Source organism: Haliotis rubra, unplaced genomic scaffold (genome assembly GCF_003918875.1).
Source record: "Haliotis rubra isolate DU_JTF1 unplaced genomic scaffold, ASM391887v1 Scf10, whole genome shotgun sequence".
In the NCBI taxonomy this organism is placed as follows: Eukaryota; Metazoa; Mollusca; class Gastropoda; order Lepetellida; family Haliotidae; genus Haliotis; species Haliotis rubra.
Window position 1 is genome coordinate 3863252 of NW_025764892.1, and position 19531 is coordinate 3882782.

General features: G+C 42.9%; 1 protein-coding gene across 1 annotated transcript; it reads right to left on the reverse strand.

Moving 5' to 3' along the window:
- Positions 1-349: 349 nt before the first annotated feature.
- Positions 350-19526, reverse strand: LOC124263353 (protein LTV1 homolog). Its single transcript, XM_046697987.1, has 11 exons — positions 19418-19526; positions 17710-17844; positions 16735-16890; positions 15713-15818; positions 14953-15109; positions 7034-7217; positions 6436-6563; positions 6078-6199; positions 4827-4885; positions 4087-4281; positions 350-3377 (listed from the first exon to the last, which is right to left on the reverse strand). Exons 6-11 carry the CDS (start codon positions 7163-7165, stop codon positions 3264-3266), a joined length of 750 nt encoding a protein of 249 aa, XP_046553943.1. The 5' UTR covers positions 7166-7217; positions 14953-15109; positions 15713-15818; positions 16735-16890; positions 17710-17844; positions 19418-19526; the 3' UTR covers positions 350-3263.
- Between the last annotated feature and the right edge of the window lie 5 nt (positions 19527-19531).

A 19531-nucleotide genomic window follows, 5' to 3' on the forward strand; every position in this document is an offset into this window, starting at 1 on the left:
GGGAGATCGTCTCAACTACTTCTGAAACTAACATTCATCTTATTTTGCCAGCATTAACCTCAGCCTTCAAAATCTACCATACCTGATGCCACATTACACAAATTGTATTCTACATGAACTAGCACATATTGTGAATAAAATCACTATGTAAAACTTAGGACATGACCATGTCTACTGGGGTGTAAGTTATATGAACTATAAAAAAAACCTTTGCTTCAAAATGATAAACATATAAATTCCAGAAAACGAGACTGGTTGACATGGAATGGTGTACAGGCAAAATGCATAACCATATCAACTCCACTTACTGATGACCTGTTCAGCAAAAAAATAAAAACAAAACACTTCGTTTACAGCGTAATTTTCCAGTATATTTTGTTTTATTCCATCTTACTGACCATACACACTACAAGTGAAAATGGGGCTGACATGGTTCAGCATAGTCATGAATCACGTGATCTGCATCAATTAACAACTTGTTTGAAAACATGTGTTATGTTCATGAGGAGAAAAATCACCAAAAACCAGAATTGGTTCAGCAGATAACTTGCCTTCTTTCAAAGGCATTTAGAAGTTGGAGCACTAAGGTAGATAACAATATTATACACCTATTTATCGGCTCATTCACTGTAATAGAGAAGTTGTTCATCCATATATTTTAGAAGCTGTTATGATGAACAAGGGAGGTAGTTCTGTCGACATACTTGCCATTACAATATGTGAAACATTTTGGTGGTGATCACTTGCTTGATAACGGTGATAGCGACTACACCGAAACACTGCATATATTGTAAACAAGTAGTTGCATATCCATAGAACTGTCTTACATGGTTCACCAGATATTTTACATTGCCAAACCAAGCGTATTATGTCACAAGCTCAATAAACCGTTAATCAGAATCGGTTTAGCAGGGGGCGGTGGGGTAGCCTAGTAGTTAAAGCGCTTGCTGGTCACGTCGAAGGCCCGGGTTCGATTCCCTACATGAGTGCAATGTGTGAAGCCCATATCTGGTGTCTGTCACCGTGATATTGTTGGAATATTGCTAAAAGTGGCAAAAAACCATACTCACTCACTTACTCAGCAGATAACTTCTTTGAGTGGCTTATAGAAGTTGGTGTGATGAATAAGGGACATATTTCTATGAATATACTTCTTTATTACAATATATTCAACATATTGGTGATGATCACTTGCTTGATAAAGGTATTAGTATTCAAACGGGAAAAACATCGCACATATTATAATAAAAAAATTGTATATGCATAGAATTATCTCCCCTTTCTCAGTAGACAGTTCACAACTCCCAACAAAGTGTATCATCTCTCAAGCTCCACAATGTGATATAGTGTACTACTGCATGGAGAATTGTTCCAGCGTCACTTACATTATGTACATTCTCCCTGGATACACTTCAGAAAGGAGAGTAACCGCAAACACATAGGTACCACAGCAAGTACTTGTTTATGTTATGTTTCAAACACAAATGTAATAGTCTGCCATTAAAAGTAACACTTTCTTCATAGACAACAAAAAAGACAGATTTCTTCTGACCACAACAATTATTTTGAGTGAATGACACTCAAATGCATATAAAAAGATTTCATGTTACTTAACAACCTAAAACACTCCATAAACCAATATAATATGATGCCTATCAATCTGTAATCGTGGCAATAAAAGAGCAAAATTAGGAATATGATAAATTTAGAAAAATGCATCGTTTCTGCATGCCGACCTGATAACAGTTATGAAACTATAAATGTCTTTAAAACCCCTGATGTGCAAAATAAAGAGAATAATGGGACATATCAAATATGTCATACAGTAGAGTTACAATAGGTGTTCTTGGTGTAATTCTGACTGTAAAATTCCTGCCTTAGGAAACTGGGATCAACACTCCTTTAAACACTATTTCACTCTTACAGGGTTTTAACCTAATGTGGGAGGAAAGCCCATCGGTACAAAGGTCATTAACATCTACCTCTTTGATGAAAGCCCCGAGCGTACCAATTCACCAGCGTGATCTTAGCGCTAAGATGGTCATAACTGCAATACTTTAACACAGACGTACAACAATCATAGCGCTAAGATGGCCATAACTGCAATACTTAACACAAACGTACAACAATCATAGTGCTAAGATGGCCATAACTGCAACACTTTAACACAGATTTACCACAATCATAGCGCTAAGATCTCTTTGTGGAACAGGGATCGAGGATCACAATCAGGGTGAATCAGTGATTTGTACAGAAGATCCTGGCTCATCTAAGGGAGGCAACTCTGCTCAGCAAACCTGAAGACTTTAGAGCACTATGTTATTTCAGTCCAACCAGTATAGCCTATGTGGTGAGTGTGTTTGGTTGGGTCTTGAGAATTATCATCCTGAGAATGTGATCATTCCCCCTTTTTCATGGTGAAACACTCCCACGGTTTGTTCCCACAAGCAAATCAACATACTCATGGCCTTGACCTTCCTAATTACCACTCTCACCACAAATAATGGTATTGACGCTGGAAGGGGCTGAACTGTTGAAGGCTAGTGATGGAGATCTCCAGCAATGAAATGTATTCAGCACTAATCTGCTCTCAACATATAATGCAATATGCCATTTGATATGAAGATGGCCAGAACAGTCACAATATGTAATTTGATATATATATAATTCACATAGCCAATTGTTGTTCACCACAAGATGACTATAATTTGTAAACTTTAACATAAAAGATTTGCATACATAAATTACAGATGAGTATAGATCTGTCCTTCTAGATAGTTACACCGCTGCCACAAACACCAAGGATGCATGGACCTGTAGGTTCTGTAGAGAGTCAGCCAGTCCACTGCCCTGCTTCATCATCGGTAATAGTGTCTTCACACCTGTAGCAAGAGTAGGTTCTGTACACATACTAGACAGGGTCAAAACCTCCATTCCAACCTGGCTGAAAAAATCTCTCTATTTCTGTAGTCTGAGATTTAACATCTTAATTTCAACCTGGGTTAAAGAACCTTCAACCCTGTGGGTTCTGTACAATCAGAGTGTCAAGAGCTCCATCGCAACCAGGGTTAAAGCACCTTAACCCTTGTCGGTTCTGTACAATCAGAGAGTCCAGTGCTCTGTTCAAACCACAGGTAAAGCACTTTCAAGCACACTGGGTTCTGTACAATCAGAGAGTTCAAAGCTGCCTTCCAACTTGGGTTAAAGCAGCTTCCCTACTGCGGGTTCTGTACAATCAGTCAAAAGCTCTCTCCATCCCTGGGTTAAATCATCTTCATCCCCTGCAAGTTCTGTTTCAGATTGTGCTGTTCTTTATCCTGGCGTATCTTCTCCTTTCCAAATGCCACCTTGTTAGCTTTCTTCTCCATTCTTCTGTCCTGTAGCAATACACAGAATGGTATTAATAGAACAGCACCTTCACCTACTTTGTATACAGGTCAAATTTGGGAATGTACTTTCTTGCTAAAGTACAAGCCTTCCACAATGGAAGTTTCACAATTTGAAGTCAAGATCACATACTTTGTGTACCTCTTTGATAAGTGTAAATTTTGGGAAACTCCAACTGCCAAAAGCTACGAAAATGTTTAGGATGTTGCCAAATGAAAAAACATCATGATCGAAACTGCTCTGGTTACAGGTGGTAGTAGCTATTTTATAATTAAACTAATTCTTGTCATACTCAGTACTGCACCAAAAGGAGAGGGGAATGAGAGATGTATAACAAAATTGAACCTGGTGTGCTGCAAACAAGTATTTTGATTGGGTAATTGTCGGTGAAACCATACAGCTTCTATATCAACTGACTTTATCAAAAATTCATATCACTGTATTCTTCCCTGAGATTATCTGTTTGTTCTTTTACCGCATTGATCAACATTTTGAGCATCGATCTACGCAACAGGGATCTGATGATGTGTCAACCAAATCAGCGAGCCTGACCACCCAATCCTGTTAGTCGCCTCTTACGACAAGCATGGGCTGCTGAAGACCAATTTTAACGCGGATCTTCACGGGTGTACTGGTATATATCTGAGCCCTGCACAGCCTATCTCTCTTGTACAATGTCAGGTAAGTATGTACACTGACCTTCCTCTCATCTTTAATGGCAAGCTTCCGGGCCTTCTTCTCCTCAGGCGTCTCTCCCCGAGGCCTGAACGTGCTGGCCCGGTCTGCCCTCTGTGAGTCACGCATCTCCTGCTCAATCTGCTTCTGTGTCAGTCCACGCTGTTCCAGCCCATCTAGCGGAATCCCCAGCTTTGAAGTTAACTTGATGTTCATATTCTGAAAATGGATTGATCCTTTTCTGAATATTCTGAGCTTGAACAGAGAGGCTGTACAGCCTGACCAGTAAACTTGATACATGAAAAACTTAATGTATTTAACTGAACTGGAAATTTGAAGTTTGCAGTCATTTGCAACATGATACGTGAGTGAGTTTAATTTTATGTCACTCTTAGATTTATTCCAGTAATATCACTTCGGGGCGTCAGTAATGGGCTTCACACATTGTACTCAGGTGGGGAATAAAAAACGGGTCTTTGGCATGACGAGCAAATTCTTTAACCACAAGGCTACCCCTCCTCCCCCAATATGATATGTGTTAGAGTGAGTGAGTAATAATATGGAAGCATATGTCAATTTAAATTTAAATGGCTTTACTGTTTGGAGCAACTATATTCATCTACAGAGCAAATAAAATGTTGACATTCTTGTTGTGTTACAGCAGAATGACGTCAGAAACTTCTCACTCCCAGTCTCAGTATCAGTACCGATAAATCAGACTATGGATCAAGCACAGTGAACATGATGGACAACCATCTACTTACATTTTTACTTCTTGGTTCTGATATCAACTTGGGATGATTGTAAAGATTGGAGTATGTGCCTGAAGAAGAGACGTATGCAGATTCTCAATCAACAACACATCGACAGGAGGGGGCTCTTACTCTTGTCTTGTCAGGACATAAATATGTAGTCCCCTTTAATTTAGAATAAAGCTTGCTGTACCCCAGGTAATGGATTGAAGTTTAGTTTCACCTTGTTTAAAATAGACACAAAAGAGACACAGGGCACTCCTATAACTATCATAATTAACAAAGAGCAGCAGGAGCTCAGGGAAATCCCAACAAAGAGCAGCAGGAGCTCAGGGAAATCCCAACAAAGAGCAGCAGGAGCTCAGGGAAATCCCAACAGAGAGCAGCAGGAGCTCAGGGAAATCCCAACAGAGAGCAGCAGGAGCTCAGGGAAATCCCAACAGAGAGCAGCAGGAGCTCAGGGAAATCCCAACAAAGAGCAGCAGGAGCTCAGGGAAATCCCAACAGAGAGCAGCAGGAGCTCAGGGAAATCCCAACAGAGAGCAGCAGGAGCTCAGGGAAATCCCAACAGAGAGCAGCAGGAGCTCAGGGAAATCCCAACAAAGAGCAGCAGGAGCTCAGGGAAATCCCAACAGAGAGCAGCAGGAGCTCAGGGAAATCCCAACAAAGAGCAACAGAAGCTCAGGGAAATCCCAACAAAGAGCAGCAGGAGCTCAGGGAAATCCCAACAGAGAGCAGCAGGAGCTCAGGGAAATCCCAACAGAGAGCAGCAGGAGCTCAGGGAAATCCCAACAGAGAGCAGCAGGAGCTCAGGGAAATCCCAACAAAGAGCAGCAGGAGCTCAGGGAAATCCCAACAAAGAGCAGCAGGAGCTCAGGGAAATCCCAACAAAGAGAAGTGCAGTAACTATGGCTATGACAAACTCAATGGGACCACTAAATTTAGTTTCTTATAACCATAACTCAGAATAGGCATTTCAACTAACATAAACAGGAAGAGTCCAGGACTGAAAAAAACCCATCAGTTCAGGATAAGCATCTTTGTTAAAAATGCAGTGCACAACAAAGGGAAGTAAGTGCTCCTTAATCCCAACAAAAGGGAGTAAGTGCTCCTAAATCCCAACAAAAGGGAGTAAGTGCGCCTAAATCCCAACAAAGGGAAGTAAGTGCTCCTAAATCACAACAAAGGGAAGTAAGTGCTCCTTAATCCCAACAAAAGGGAGTAAGTGCTCCTAAATCCCAACAACACAAGACAGGTTCTCACTAAGTATAGATTCACAGTCCCACTTCTCCCCAGGCTCCTCAATGACCATCTTCACCAGCTCTGTGTCATCATCGCTCTCGGAATCGGCCACTACATTATTCCCCACTACATCCGACAACTGCCTGCAAAAACAGAAACAGAAATCCCATAATAAAATGGTGATAAAAGCATTGGGTACAAGACATAATTTTGGGCAGTGGTAAAAATACGAACACGAGAAATGAAACATTACTCTCCTGCTGTTGCTGTTGTTGTTTGTGAATCAATGTACATCATTACTTACAAAAAAATGCAACATAAACTTTGATATCAGAACCAAGAAGCACGAGTGCAACATGGCCAAGTCTCCGTGACTCACACTTTAGTCTGCTCCTTCTCGAACTCATCTAGAACACTGTCCAGTATCTGACTGCTGGGTTCAACTCGGCCATCAATGTCCTCATGGTCCAGTGCTCCGATCTCACTCTCATCATACGCCTCGAACAGCTGGAGCAGATGGGATATGAATATACACTATAAGCATCAACAAGCTAATCATTATAAAGCAGTGAGCATGGTGAGTGAAATACCAGATATCCTTATAACATATCAAAATCAATAGATATTTACCATCAAATTAGGTTTCTCACAAAAGGGAATCATTTAAGCTGAAAAATAACATTTCCAAGTTACATTTCCATTGGTTGAGAAAGGGCCAAATTGACCTAACGTGCAGTGATCAAAAGTGTCTGATTATGCACTTGACTCTAAAGGGAGAAATATATTCAGCCAATCAACGAGAATATCACACAAGTTTTCTGTAAAACAGCATCTCCAATGTAAACACAATGACTACTAATTTGATGTCATAGGGTAAAAAAGACGTCCTTAACCATTGTCAGTTTCTTGGAGCCCTGAAACAAAGTTCTTCCTTCATGAGTTGTCAATAATTTATAAGCATTGCTAGGCTACTCCACCTTTTCAAATCTATCATCAAGCAGCGTAAGTCCCTCCGTTCTGCGAATCACAGAAGATGTCATGGAGTACTGAGTGAATCGGGACTTTGTCTCCTCATTCTCAAACATGTCACCATCGCCAAGCTGGTCCATGGCCTCATCAGAGAAATCTGCCTCATCAGATGCGATATCTTCATCATCTGTCCTGGAAAACATCAGTATCAAGGTGTCTTGTAGTGAGTTGGGTTTCATGCATCCCTCTGAAGATCCGGGCTAGAATTGATCTTCAGTAACCCATGCTTGTTGTAAGAAGCAACTAACGGAATCGGGTAATCAGGCAGGCCGACGTGGTTGACACGTGTCATCGTATCCCAAATGCATAGATCGATGCTCATGCTATTGATTGGATTGTCTGGTCCAGAGAGACAGCCGCCATATAGTTGGAATATTACTGAGTGCAGCGTAAATCTTAACTCACTCATTCAACAAGTGTTGACAAAGGAATATGCCATACTTGAAAATATCACTGGATTTTGAGTTCACATAACATCATTTTGAACTTGACATGTGAAATGTGAACCTGGGACGCCATCTGAAGACTCAACCCATGCCTTTTCTACAAATACATGCAGTAGAGTTGCTCAGTAAATGAAGATCTCTACATAAATACAGGTACACAAGGTGAGCAACCCACATCTGCTAGACACACAGAGTATTGTTAAACAACTGCTTTTTGAAGTCACTCCTGCATATTTGTCAGCCACTCATATTATATAAAGGCAATTTATTTGTCTATGTTTACACATACACCTATCTAAAGGTCTGAGTGAGTAGTTGTCTTATAACACTGTCACAGCAAATTCTCACATCTTATAGCATCAGCATGAACATGCCACCTTCCCAGGGGGGGGGGGGGCGGTAGGGTAGCCTAGTGGTTAAAGCGTTGGTTGTCACGCCAAAGATGTGGGTTCGATTCCCCTCATGGGTACAATGAGTGAAGCCCATTTCTGGTGTCCCATGCCGTGATATTGCTGGAATATTGCTAAAAGCAGCGTAAAACTAAACTCACTCACTCCTTCCCAGAATGAGCATGTATGGTTCTGAACAACTGTTAGCAATATTACAGCAGTATCGCAAGACAACCCAAAACTGGTTTCACATATTGTACCTATCCTAATTCTGGGTCTTCTTTGTGCAGCACAAACACTTTAACCCCCAGTCTACCCCACCAACCATCCTACTTCATCAGCCATTTTCATGATCATAACAACCACAATAGCTTGCGTTAAAACTAATGTGACACGAGATCAATATACAAAAAGGAAACCAAACTCCACATAGTATTTAGCATCAATAAGAATGTAATTTTTCAAGTAAAATTGATATTTTTTTATTTATCCTGACTCATGATCTTTTGCTTATCTCCCTTTCCCTTGCCAATGGTAGTGGAACACTTGAATCCCTTGAAGTTCCTGAAGCGGATGTAAAAATACACTCACCCACGAGTTACCTGTCTTTTGCCCTTTCCCGCACAAACAGTCATGTGACCAGCCTTACTTGTCAATCTCTCCTGATTTCCTGCCCATGCACTTGGATCTGCTGTGAAATCCGCAGTGTTTCCAGCGGGAAGGTTGGGAGGGCTTCTCGTCATGAGTCAGGATAAGTATAAAAATATCAATTTTACTTGAAAAATTACATATTTTTTCTTATCCTGACTTATGATCTTTTGCTTATAGAATCCGGCGGATTGGTGGTGGGTCAAGCCATATCGTGGATTCATCAGCTGTCCTTAGATACGTCCTGTATCCCCCCCATGGGAACTGTGAAACGGCATTTCCGTTATTCTTTCAACTTCCGTTGTAACTCGGGGGGACCACTTTCTTGTCTTACTTCCATCTCAGACAAGTTGAGGTGAGGTGAGGTGAAATTGGGTTTAACGTCTTGCTTGAGATAATTTCGCTCATATGATAACGTGCATGCGCGTGTATGTGTGTATGTGCGGCTGCTTGTACTAGCCCAGACTGAAGCTGGTTTTATAGTGCTAGCCCACTGAGATACCATGCCGCAGTGAAGCATGAACACTCAATGCCGACCAGTCCTTCTTGTACCCATTAATGCCGAGCGCCAGGCAGGGACCAACAAGTACCATATTTTAACGTCTCTTGGTATGACGCGGTCGGGGATCGAACCCGCGACCTTCCGCTCTCCGGGTGGACGCTCTAACCACTACAACACGGAGGCGGTCTCTCAGACAAGTTGAATCATCTAGATTCATGTGGCTTAAGATATACTACTATCTCCTTTTTACTAGATATCTATAACAACCCATAGATTATGATAAGGTCTTTATCATAAATGAGTTGTGACCCCTTCATGTACAGGTAAGATCTTTACCCGTACAGGGTCTTTAATCACTCATGCTAGTCTGTCCAGATGTTTTGTCAGGAATCGTTGCAGCGGCCTTAGTTGTAAGCTTCCTGTGCGAGTCAAGTCCTGCGCCAAGGTTAGTAGACCGAGCAGACATTGCCATGTTCGTAGTGTTAACGGAGAGATGACTGCTTGTGGAATCATGGCTTGTATCTTGACCCAATGATCTTCTGGGACCACAATTCGATTCTGTGTTGTGATAATTCTATTCCCAGCAATTGAAGATCTTGTTTGATTCTAACTCCAACTTCATCAGGTTCCCTAGCGATCCTAGTTGCGTGCAACTTAATTGTGAAGTTCAGCTGCTGTCTAAGATGATTGGCACTTTGAAGAACCTGTATGTTGTCGTCCAGATAACCGGCACTGCGTAGACCTCGATGCTGCAGATAGGTGCCGATAGGCTTGGTTATTCGTATGAATAATCATAGAGCCGACGATATTCCACATTATCGTGGTAGGACGTTCCATTGGAAGCGCTAACCTCTTATTGCAATGATGATATATCATTCTTCCCCTTATATACGCAGGTGATCTGTGTTGAGCAGCATACATCGAAGCATTGTCTATTTATAGCAAGGCTGGCTCCAGTGTAGCATCGCAGGGGACAGGTACTCATACCAACTTTTATCAGCGACAACTTCCAAATAAACATCGTTTATCCTGCTGTCAAGGCTAGACATCTATTAGATTCCCATGATGATAACAGGCCGTAGTTGTATACTATTTCCAAGGCTGCCGATGAAGTATTCCCCCGTACCACGGGTTTGTTTAGAAGTCAGTAAACTTGCTTGAGCCTGCTCTGTCCGTGGGAGGCGTTGTCTGACGTGGACCAATCAGCTTCCAAGCATGACGTCACCGGTGTTGTAGTAAGTTGGCCTCCCTAAAATTTGATGCAATTAGTTGGTTGAGTAGAAGCGTGCGTAATTCTACGCCGCTCATATAAACCGCTTGAATAAGGGTTGCTCCAACTGTAAAATCTTGTTCAGTGATATAAATCACGTATTCCCATTGTGGATAATATAAGCCAGCATGACGAAGGAGGCTGTCGAGACGTATGTCTGTATGGATCTTGAAGAAATACCGATGTTGAATCTAGTTGATAATTGATCCTAATCCCCATGCTGAGTGACGGAAGTTGTTAAGGCGTTGTTAACCTTAAGCCCTTTACAAAGGTCGTCTTGAGGTTCTCCAGTACTTGAGATATCGGCTACATAGGTGATATCATATTGGAGTTGAAGTCATCAGCGTATATGCAGTACGTCTCTGTTGGGTTAGAGTGAGTGAGTGAACGAAAATATCCGCAGGCCATCTGCTACCCAGTATAAGACCTCAGCATTTGTATAGATGAAGTGATTCCTTTCATCAAGTAGGTTGTCGTCCGAAACTGAACCTATAGAGGTATAAGGTTTGTGCAGGTTGTAGAGTTGTGCAGGCTGTAAACTGTAGAGATCGAACATGTTGTAGATCTTTTTGTTGAGTTATAAACTCTGACAAACCATCCGTTTTCATCCTTGTAGATGTCTACATAGCATGTAAGTCGCCGACCCTTCGCCCAGATGTTACCGCCACCAGAAATACGGCCTTCCATGTCAACAGCTGAATGGAAATAGCCGATAGACGTGAGAACGTAGGACCGGACAGCCAATCTAGCACGATTGACAAATCCCAAGGTGGGCTGGTTCGCCTGACAGCAGGTCGAACCCAATCCACGCCAGCTAAAAAGCGCTGCATAAGAGGGGGGCTGCCCAAGAAGAGCACCATCGACAGGGGTGTGGAAAGTGGAAATAGCGTGGAGTAGCCACGAATGGTCGAAGCCGCCAAGCCTTCTTCCAAACAAGCTTGCAAAAACTCCAATACTCCAACTAAATCAGCAGAAAAGGGATCTGCAATCCCCCTATCTGAACACCAGTGCTCATAGCAGGACCACCTATCCTCATATTGAACGTTTGTCGAATCCCGCCTCGAAGCCAGAATTGAGTCTGCAACTGCTGCAGGAATTCCGCGTGCTTCAAGGCTAGACCTGACAGAGGCCAAGCCACCCACTGAATCCTTGGATTGGGGTATGGCGCGTCGTTCTGAATGAGAATGTCCGGTCGCAAAGGTATTAGAACAGGAGGCTGAGACAGAAACCTGAGAATTAATGGAAACCAGCTCTGTGACGGCCATAGCGGTGGCAGTAGCACAAGTAGCCGAGCTGGCTGGGTGGACAGCTGGGAGAGGACCCGGGGAATGAGTGGTAGAGGCGGGAACGCCACAGCACCTTGCCCATCCAATCCAGCAGGAAGGCGTCGGAAGCCAACAACCTCTGGTCTGGTATTCGAGAGAACACCGGTAACTGATTTGTCCTGCCGGACGCAAACAGATCCACCTGGAACGATCCGTACAACTGGAAGATAACTCCGACTATCTGCCGGTCGAGCATCCACTCGTGCGGGGCCAGGATCCGGCGAGAGAGAGCGTCTGCTCGCACGTTCTCCAGCCCCGGGAGATAAACAGGAAGCACCTGACAGTCACACTGGTCACACCAGAGTAGAAATTTCCACGTCTCCCGAAGGAGCTCTAGGGACACTGTGCCGCCTTGCTTCAGGATGTATGTCATGGCCGTACGGTTGTCCAACTGAAGACGAACCACCTGGCCCTGAACATGCTCCCGGAAGCGCTCGAAAACCAACCCCACAGCTCTCAGTTCTAAGATGTTGATGTGAAGGCGGGCTTCGGCTTGGGACCAGAGTCAGACAGACTGCCCAGAACACACCCCCAATGGTATGCGCTCTATTGCGGACTTGTCCATCAAAGCCTGAACTTCCTCTCGCAGTATACCCGCCTTGACCGGACATGACGGCACCGGAGTGCGACATATGCCAGTGAACTCTGGCGGGCCTCGTTTCCACAGTGGTAGATGGCCGACACTGACGGTGGATAGCACCCAAGTGTTGCTGGTAGCCTTCTCCCACTCCGGCAGGAATAGAGAGAGGCGGCCCCCCACTGGGACGTGCGGTAAGAAGGCGTGAGTGGTCCCCTGCAGTTGAACTGACTGGGACGGACCCACGGCGACAGCTAGTGGAAACGGTGGAACTAACCGCCCTTGCTTAGCAGCCGAGCCTCCCCCGAGGGCGACCGAAGTGAACACGCACTCGTCAAACACCGGCACAAAGAACAGAGAATCATCCCCCAGCTGGTACCTCTTAACGAGTTCGGGTAAATCGAGGGGTGACCCAACCAGGAGGGGATACATCACGTCCTGCACCAAGGAAGGCAAGATACGGAGCTGTGTCTTCGAGGGTTGCCTAGGGGCAAACGCCTCGCCCGGCAGGCGAAACTCAGTTGAGTCCAAGCGACATGTTGGCACCGAGGCTTGGGGTATATACTCGGCAATACGTTGCCTAACCTCCCGGAGAGCCGATGAGAAACGGAAAGTACCCTCCGACTCCTCGACCTATCCAACATCCATAGACTCAGCACCCGAGCCAGAGTCAGAATTCGGGTCTCCTCGTGATGAGGACCGAACCCCGACCCGGTAGGAGGCCGAGCCACAGATGCCATGGGAAGGGAAGAGCCGAAGGAACTCCCCGCTCCGGCAACCGACACAACACTCGAACCCCGGTCCCGAGACACGGGAAGAAGACCGGGCAGAACCGGCTCCTCCGCTCTTATGGGGCGGGGTGGCGCAGGGACCGGAACCCCAGGAATCCTCAACGGACCCTGCGCCAGCACTGAGAGGGGGACTGGGAGCGAACCCTCCCCTTCCAGGGTAGCCGAGGCGTCTGAACCCGAAGCCAAAGGCAAAGGATCAACAGTCGCCTCCAGGCTAAGGGATCGAGCCGGGCTCGGCCATCCCACCCCCGGACTCTCAGTCCCCTGTTCAGAGTGGGCGAGGAACTCCTGGCGGAGACCTCCAACGGACTCATGAACAAGGGACTTCACGGAGTCCATGTGCTGCTGAAACAATTGAGTGATTATTGACATCAAAACCACTAGATTGGGATTGGGAATGCGACTTATGCGAAGACTTAGGGTTAGCTTGTTTAGCCTTTTTGGCTTTGGACTTGAAAAAGAAAAAGAACAGTTTTATTGACTTTGCAGTCTGTTATTTCTCATTTCTGTGACTTTGCATTAAATTTTTAAGCTAGCTTTCCCGTGTTTTACGCACATGTTGCTATTCTATGGCGGGAAGTTTAACCTCCTGGGTTAGTTCCCTTCCCGCCTCTCGCAATTCCTTATAAAAAAGGAAATCAGCCGCCTGTCTCTTCTGGGCCCAGGCGGAAAAGGCCAGAGAGAGTTCCCGGATTTCAGGGTTATGCCCCGCTTTCTCTAAACAGCACAAGCATTTGTCATGCCTATCAGCTCTCGGGATATTCTGCCCGCAGACAGTACACCCAGTAAACGCCTGAAAGCAAACACGCAAGCATGTAGCTGACGGCGGAACACAGCAGCATAAATATACACGTACAAAACATTGAAAATTACGTGAATGCGACCACGCGGCATGAAATACTTTGTTAATAACGCAATATTTCAACCACGTGGCACGCTAAACTTCCCGCCATAGAATAGCAACATGTGCGTAAAACACGGGAAAGCTAGCTTAAAAATTTAATGCAAAGTCACAGAAATGAGAAATAACAGACTGCAAAGTCAATAAAACTGTTCTTTTTCTTTTTCAAGAACGAATAAAAACCATACATACAGTTGTTGAAGTCTCAGACATTCTTCACAAGTGAAGTAAATCAGCTTAGTAACTTGGAACACGTGTGAACGCTTGAGTGACAGCAGAAGAAATGATGATATGGGCCTAGGTGCTTAACTGGTTGGCTGCGCATTCGTGGCAGGGAGGTAACTCCACGTGGTGGGGCCGTATAATAGATAAAAAAGATTTTATTTATTGTACTTTGTTTACATTTCATGAAATCTTGCAGTGTTGCAGGCACAGGTTATCCGTGGCTGATCCTCGCCCCCAATGCCCTTCGTGCATCAAACCATGTTCTTTCAGCTTGCTATACTTATTGTGTTGATTTATCAAATCTACATTCTTTTTCATAGAGATCATCCTTGGGGTACATATATGCATTTTCTGCGGCTGAAAATGCCATGTGACAGTTGTATCAATGTTTTAATAAAAATATTGTTACATAACGATGAAATTATGACACAAATACAAATAATTTGTACAAAATTTGTACATATAAAACATAGCAGTTATTGCCAAATCCATACACAGCGTAAGTTTGAAGAATAGGACCTTTATAAAAAGGATATAATGCTGTATACGGGACTCCAGTGCTCGCCCAAGAGTGAGTGACAAGTAAGGCTGGTCACATGACTGTGTGCGTGGGGAAAGGGCAAAAGGGAGGTAACTCGTGCGTGAGTGTATTTTTACTTCCGCTTCGGGAACTTCAAGGGATTCAAGTGTTTCCACTACCATTCGCAAGGGAAAGGGAGATAAGCAAAAGATCATGAGTCAGGATAAGAAAAAATGAGTGTTCATAGAAGAGGATTTATGATCCTGGACTTACCATTCACCTTCCTCCCTTTTTCCCTCCCCCTGTCCCCCTTCAACTGCATCATTAGCCTTCAAGACAAAGTCATCATCCAACGCATTCTCGGGGTCATCAAAATCGAAATCTTCATCCAAGGCTGCAACAATGTCTGGATCCCAGTCTAAACGTGGGCCTGAAATCGATCATCGAACATTAGCCGTCCATGCCAAAATGTTTAGTCTGTTCAGAATATCAAAGAAGTGTTCATGTTATAATAAAAAGCCTACTTACTGATATGCAACAGAAATTCACAAAGGCTGATAATTTGACAATAGTAACAGATCTAACTATGAGGTGATTGCTATTATATCATGACAATTTAGAGAAATCCTTCTGGGTATATTACCAACTGAGCCTTTTGACAGGTTAACTTATGCAATTGATCAAAAAGAATTCAGTGGAAACTACTACAGGAAGGGATATGACCAATGGTCACTGATGGAGCCTGGCCCCCTGTTCCTCTTTAGTCTGCTGTTATAGCGTGGAATATGAGGGGCCTACTGCTGCATGGAGATTCACAGGGAGTGAGTAAGTGAGTTTAGTTTTACAATTCTTTTAGCAATATTCCAGCAATATCACGACGATGGACACCAGAAATGGGCTTCACACATAGTACCCATGTGGGGACTCGAACCCGGGTCTTTGGCATGACAAGCGAATGCTTTAACCGCTAGGCTACCCCAACACCCCGATTCCCAGGGAGACGTTGATGTAGACAATGTAACATTAGGATCACCTGACACAGGGGCTGCCTTGTTGAGGAGGCCGACCTCTGTCTCAACTTGAGAGGCAAAGACAGTTGATGGTAGCTTCAATTTAGGATCCTTGGCTGTGGCATCAGACTAAGGGAAGAGAAAAAATTATACTTTAACTGTTAACAAGTTTAGTTGCAAATGTTGCATCAATTTTGGTACATGATAAAATAACAAAAGTTGAGCAAGTGAATAAGGTTTATGCCAACTTTGGGCATTCGAACCACAAGGCTACTTTCTGGCATGCCTATGATGTACATGTCAGTACACACCAATCGTGCCATAGAAATGATGTCTCAAATAAACTACAGATTGACATCACAGTCTTCCAGTTTTCAAAACTGAACAAGCTAAAGTGAGTGAGTGAGTGATTTTAGGTTTACGCCGCACCAGCTATATTCCAGCTATATGGCGGCGGTCTGTAAATAATCCAGTATGGACCAGACAATCCAGTGATCAACAGCATGAGCATCGATCTGCGCAATTGGGAACCGATGACATGTGTCAACCAAGCCAGTGAGCCTGACCACCCGATCCCGTTAGTCACCTCTTACGACAAGCATGGGTTACTGAAGGTTCATTCTAACCCGGACCTTCACGGGTGTACATGCTAAAGACATAAATCATCATACGTTCCAGGGGTCAAAACCCAAAATTACAACAGACAGACTTGAACACCATGACAACTCAGACATAATGTTTTGAGCTTAAATACAACAGACTGTTCATCCAATTAGAAAGATCTAATATTGTTCACAAGTTATAGATATAATACACTGATTATTATTCCTGAACATAGGCAGTTTATTAAATGACCATTGAAACTCTCATGAAAACAAGTGGAAATGAACTGTGCCCCCCTCCCCCTTCTCTCAAAGGCTGTATCCACCCCTGTCTGAACATTGAACATGAACAGTAATAACTGTTCAGAAACAAATGTTCAACAGCAATGTTAACCATTATCATCTATCTATCATGTCTACATGGAATGGTGAGGTCAACAAACCTGTTTAGCTCTTTGTGTAGACTCCTGAATCCTGAAACTGTCCACAGGTTCAAATTCCACGGTTTCATCAACATCTTTGAGATGTTGAAGGTAGTCATAATCATCTTCAAAGAACACTCCAAACTCACGTTGAGTATTCTTACGTTTCTCTGCTTCCTGCATCAAAATACAATACACATACATTTGTATTTGCAATTTTTTACATGCTCTTTATACTAAAAACTCTCACTGATCACTATTTGATAATACACCTGACCATGCTGACATACTAGGAGAATCAGTTTTGATAATCATGAATATATAAAAATCCTTATCAAAATGAAATAGTATAAAATGGTGATAAAGAGGTGAGTGAGTGAGTGAGTGAGTGAGTGAATAAGGTATAAGGCCACTTTTAGCAGTATTCCAACAATATCACAGTGGAAATGGGTTCCACATATTATATTCATGTTGGGAATTGAACCCAGGTCTTCGCGGTGATGAGTAACCACAAGGCTACCATAATGGCCTGATGATAAGGAGGATGTTAACTTGGTTGACATGCATTTTTATCTCCTGGAAATGCTTTCTTCAACACGTTTTCATTAAGCAATGAACCCATGATCATTATGATGACAATCAATAAGTCCTGAGTTCACTATTTTATTTTACACATTGGAAGACTCATTGTAATGTTATGTGCTCACTTCCTGGTTTCATGGTTAATACCCAATGTGAAACCCCAGAATATGCATACGGGAATGAACATGACGTAGATGGAATATATAACACAAAATCACAAAGCTTCAGTTAACAGGCTGCTTTTTGATTGGCTAATCGAAACGTGCTGTTAGTATGGTTAGTCATTTCATTTTGTACCTCAAAGTTTGCAAAAGGTCATTCTGACATGACCTAGTATAACTGAATGTCCTCAGAGCCTTGTGTTGCAGTAAGGTGCAGTAAGTTCTTGTTTTATGAGATAGTTGTCACCAATACCTTATCTTCAACAGGCAGAAGAACTCGCTGTCCGACATCATCGCTGGCCTGTAAGGGATCCTTCTGACTTCTGTGAACTAAGCGGAATGTTTACGCATTCTTCTTATCAATAAACTTCTTCTTCTTTCTGTGTGGCTAAAACATATGACATGTTTATGAGAAAAGTGTTCCTGTTCAAAGAACATTATAATAATCAACATGATCAATCTATAATCATGATAATACAAAAGCGCTTGTATTTTGTTTACTAGTTACAAAACATGACTGTACCAAACATCACCAAAGAACGTGTTGACTTACATCTTTAACCAAATCATTTCAAAAGTATGATTATCATTGTTGAAATATTTTCCTGTGAAAAAAAGATCAAAACAGTTCAAGCCTGTTTAATCATCCTCTGATCAATCAGATCCCAACAGAAGATAACAGAGGACTAGTGCGGCGGTCTGTAAATAATCGAGTCAGGACCAGACAATCCAGTGATCAACAGCATGAGCATCGACTTACACAACTGGGATACAATGACATATCTTAACCAAGTCAGCGAGCCTGATCACCTGATTCCGTAAGTCGCCTCTTACAACAAGCATGGGTTACTGAAGATCAATTCTAATCCGGATCTTCACGGGTCTTTCAATTTGAGAAGGATGAAGGTATTGTTGCCTGCTTGAAGCTGAGCAAATGAGTTAATCTAACTGACAACACTTTAACATCGGACCACTGGCAATATCATAAACAATAAGTGCTCATTACCAACTTTACCATTTACCAGCAATATCACAGCAGGGGACACCAGAAATGGGCTTCATACATTGTGCCCATGTGGGGAATCGGGCACGTGTCTTCAGCATGATGAGTTAATGCCTTAACTACTACATAGTACTAGGCTACCCCACGGCCCCCCATTTACTGAGTGATCAGCAACAGATGGCTAACCTTCATGTACAGATGAAACTCTAAAACTTGATGAAACTCACTATGCATTTTCCTCAAATTAGATTAAGAGAATTCATCAAAAGTTCATAGCTCAACTATATCATATCTTGCAACTAATTACAAGGACTTAAATGGGTATTTGATAGGAGAGGGGTAACTAACCCTAACAATCACAATGGGGTTTTGGGTTAGGATAATCCATGGTTAATTTAACATAACAGGTAATCCATGGGGATCTGTGGATACCATTGAAGCCTGAGTCAGTTAATGCTATATTAACTTCACCTGCAGAACCACTGGTATCAGAGCAATATTCCAGCAACATCGTGATCCGTGAAGCAAGCTTCCACATTGTACAGAAGCCTGAGTCAGTTAATGCTATATTAACTTCACCTGGTAAACGTATTACGTTGACACAATAAAGTCAGTGGGGTATAACCGTCAGATACATATAAGTACTCCAATCAATATGGGAAAGTATATACAGCTCTACTGTTCAAAAACATTTGAAGATATTGGTGTTAAAAAGCTGCGACAGTGCAACTGTCTTTAACATTTTTACATTTACATTTATATGATTGCTAGTAGTCAACGAACCTTTGAACAAACTGAATCCTTAATTTAAAGTGCCCGATTCTGTGATGACCTAGTGATTGCTAAGACCTAACGTGTTTGGAATTATCGTATTTATTATTGGTATCTACAATATAGTTATCTTTTGATTACACAAAATTTATAATCTTTAATATCGTAATAATAAGTTCATTCTCACCATGTTGACAGCAAAATAACGACAAAACCATTCAATTTAACTTCAGCCCTGAAAACGGTAAAAACAACACAACGTGTTTTCCAACCGGAAGTTGCAACCACCAAGTATCTTTAA

Bases quoted from the DNA above. Each gene is read 5' to 3' on its own strand.
- LOC124263353 (XM_046697987.1), bottom strand. From the start codon at position 7,165: ATGGACCAGCTTGGCGATGGTGACATGTTTGAGAATGAGGAGACAAAG. The intron at 6,200-6,435 runs GTGAGTCACGGA...CTGTTTTTGCAG, and splicing joins GAGAAGGAGCAGACTAAAGT to GCAGTTGTCGGATGTAGTGG. The intron at 3,378-4,086 runs GTCAGTGTACAT...GTATTGCTACAG, and splicing joins CCATTAAAGATGAGAGGAAG to GACAGAAGAATGGAGAAGAA.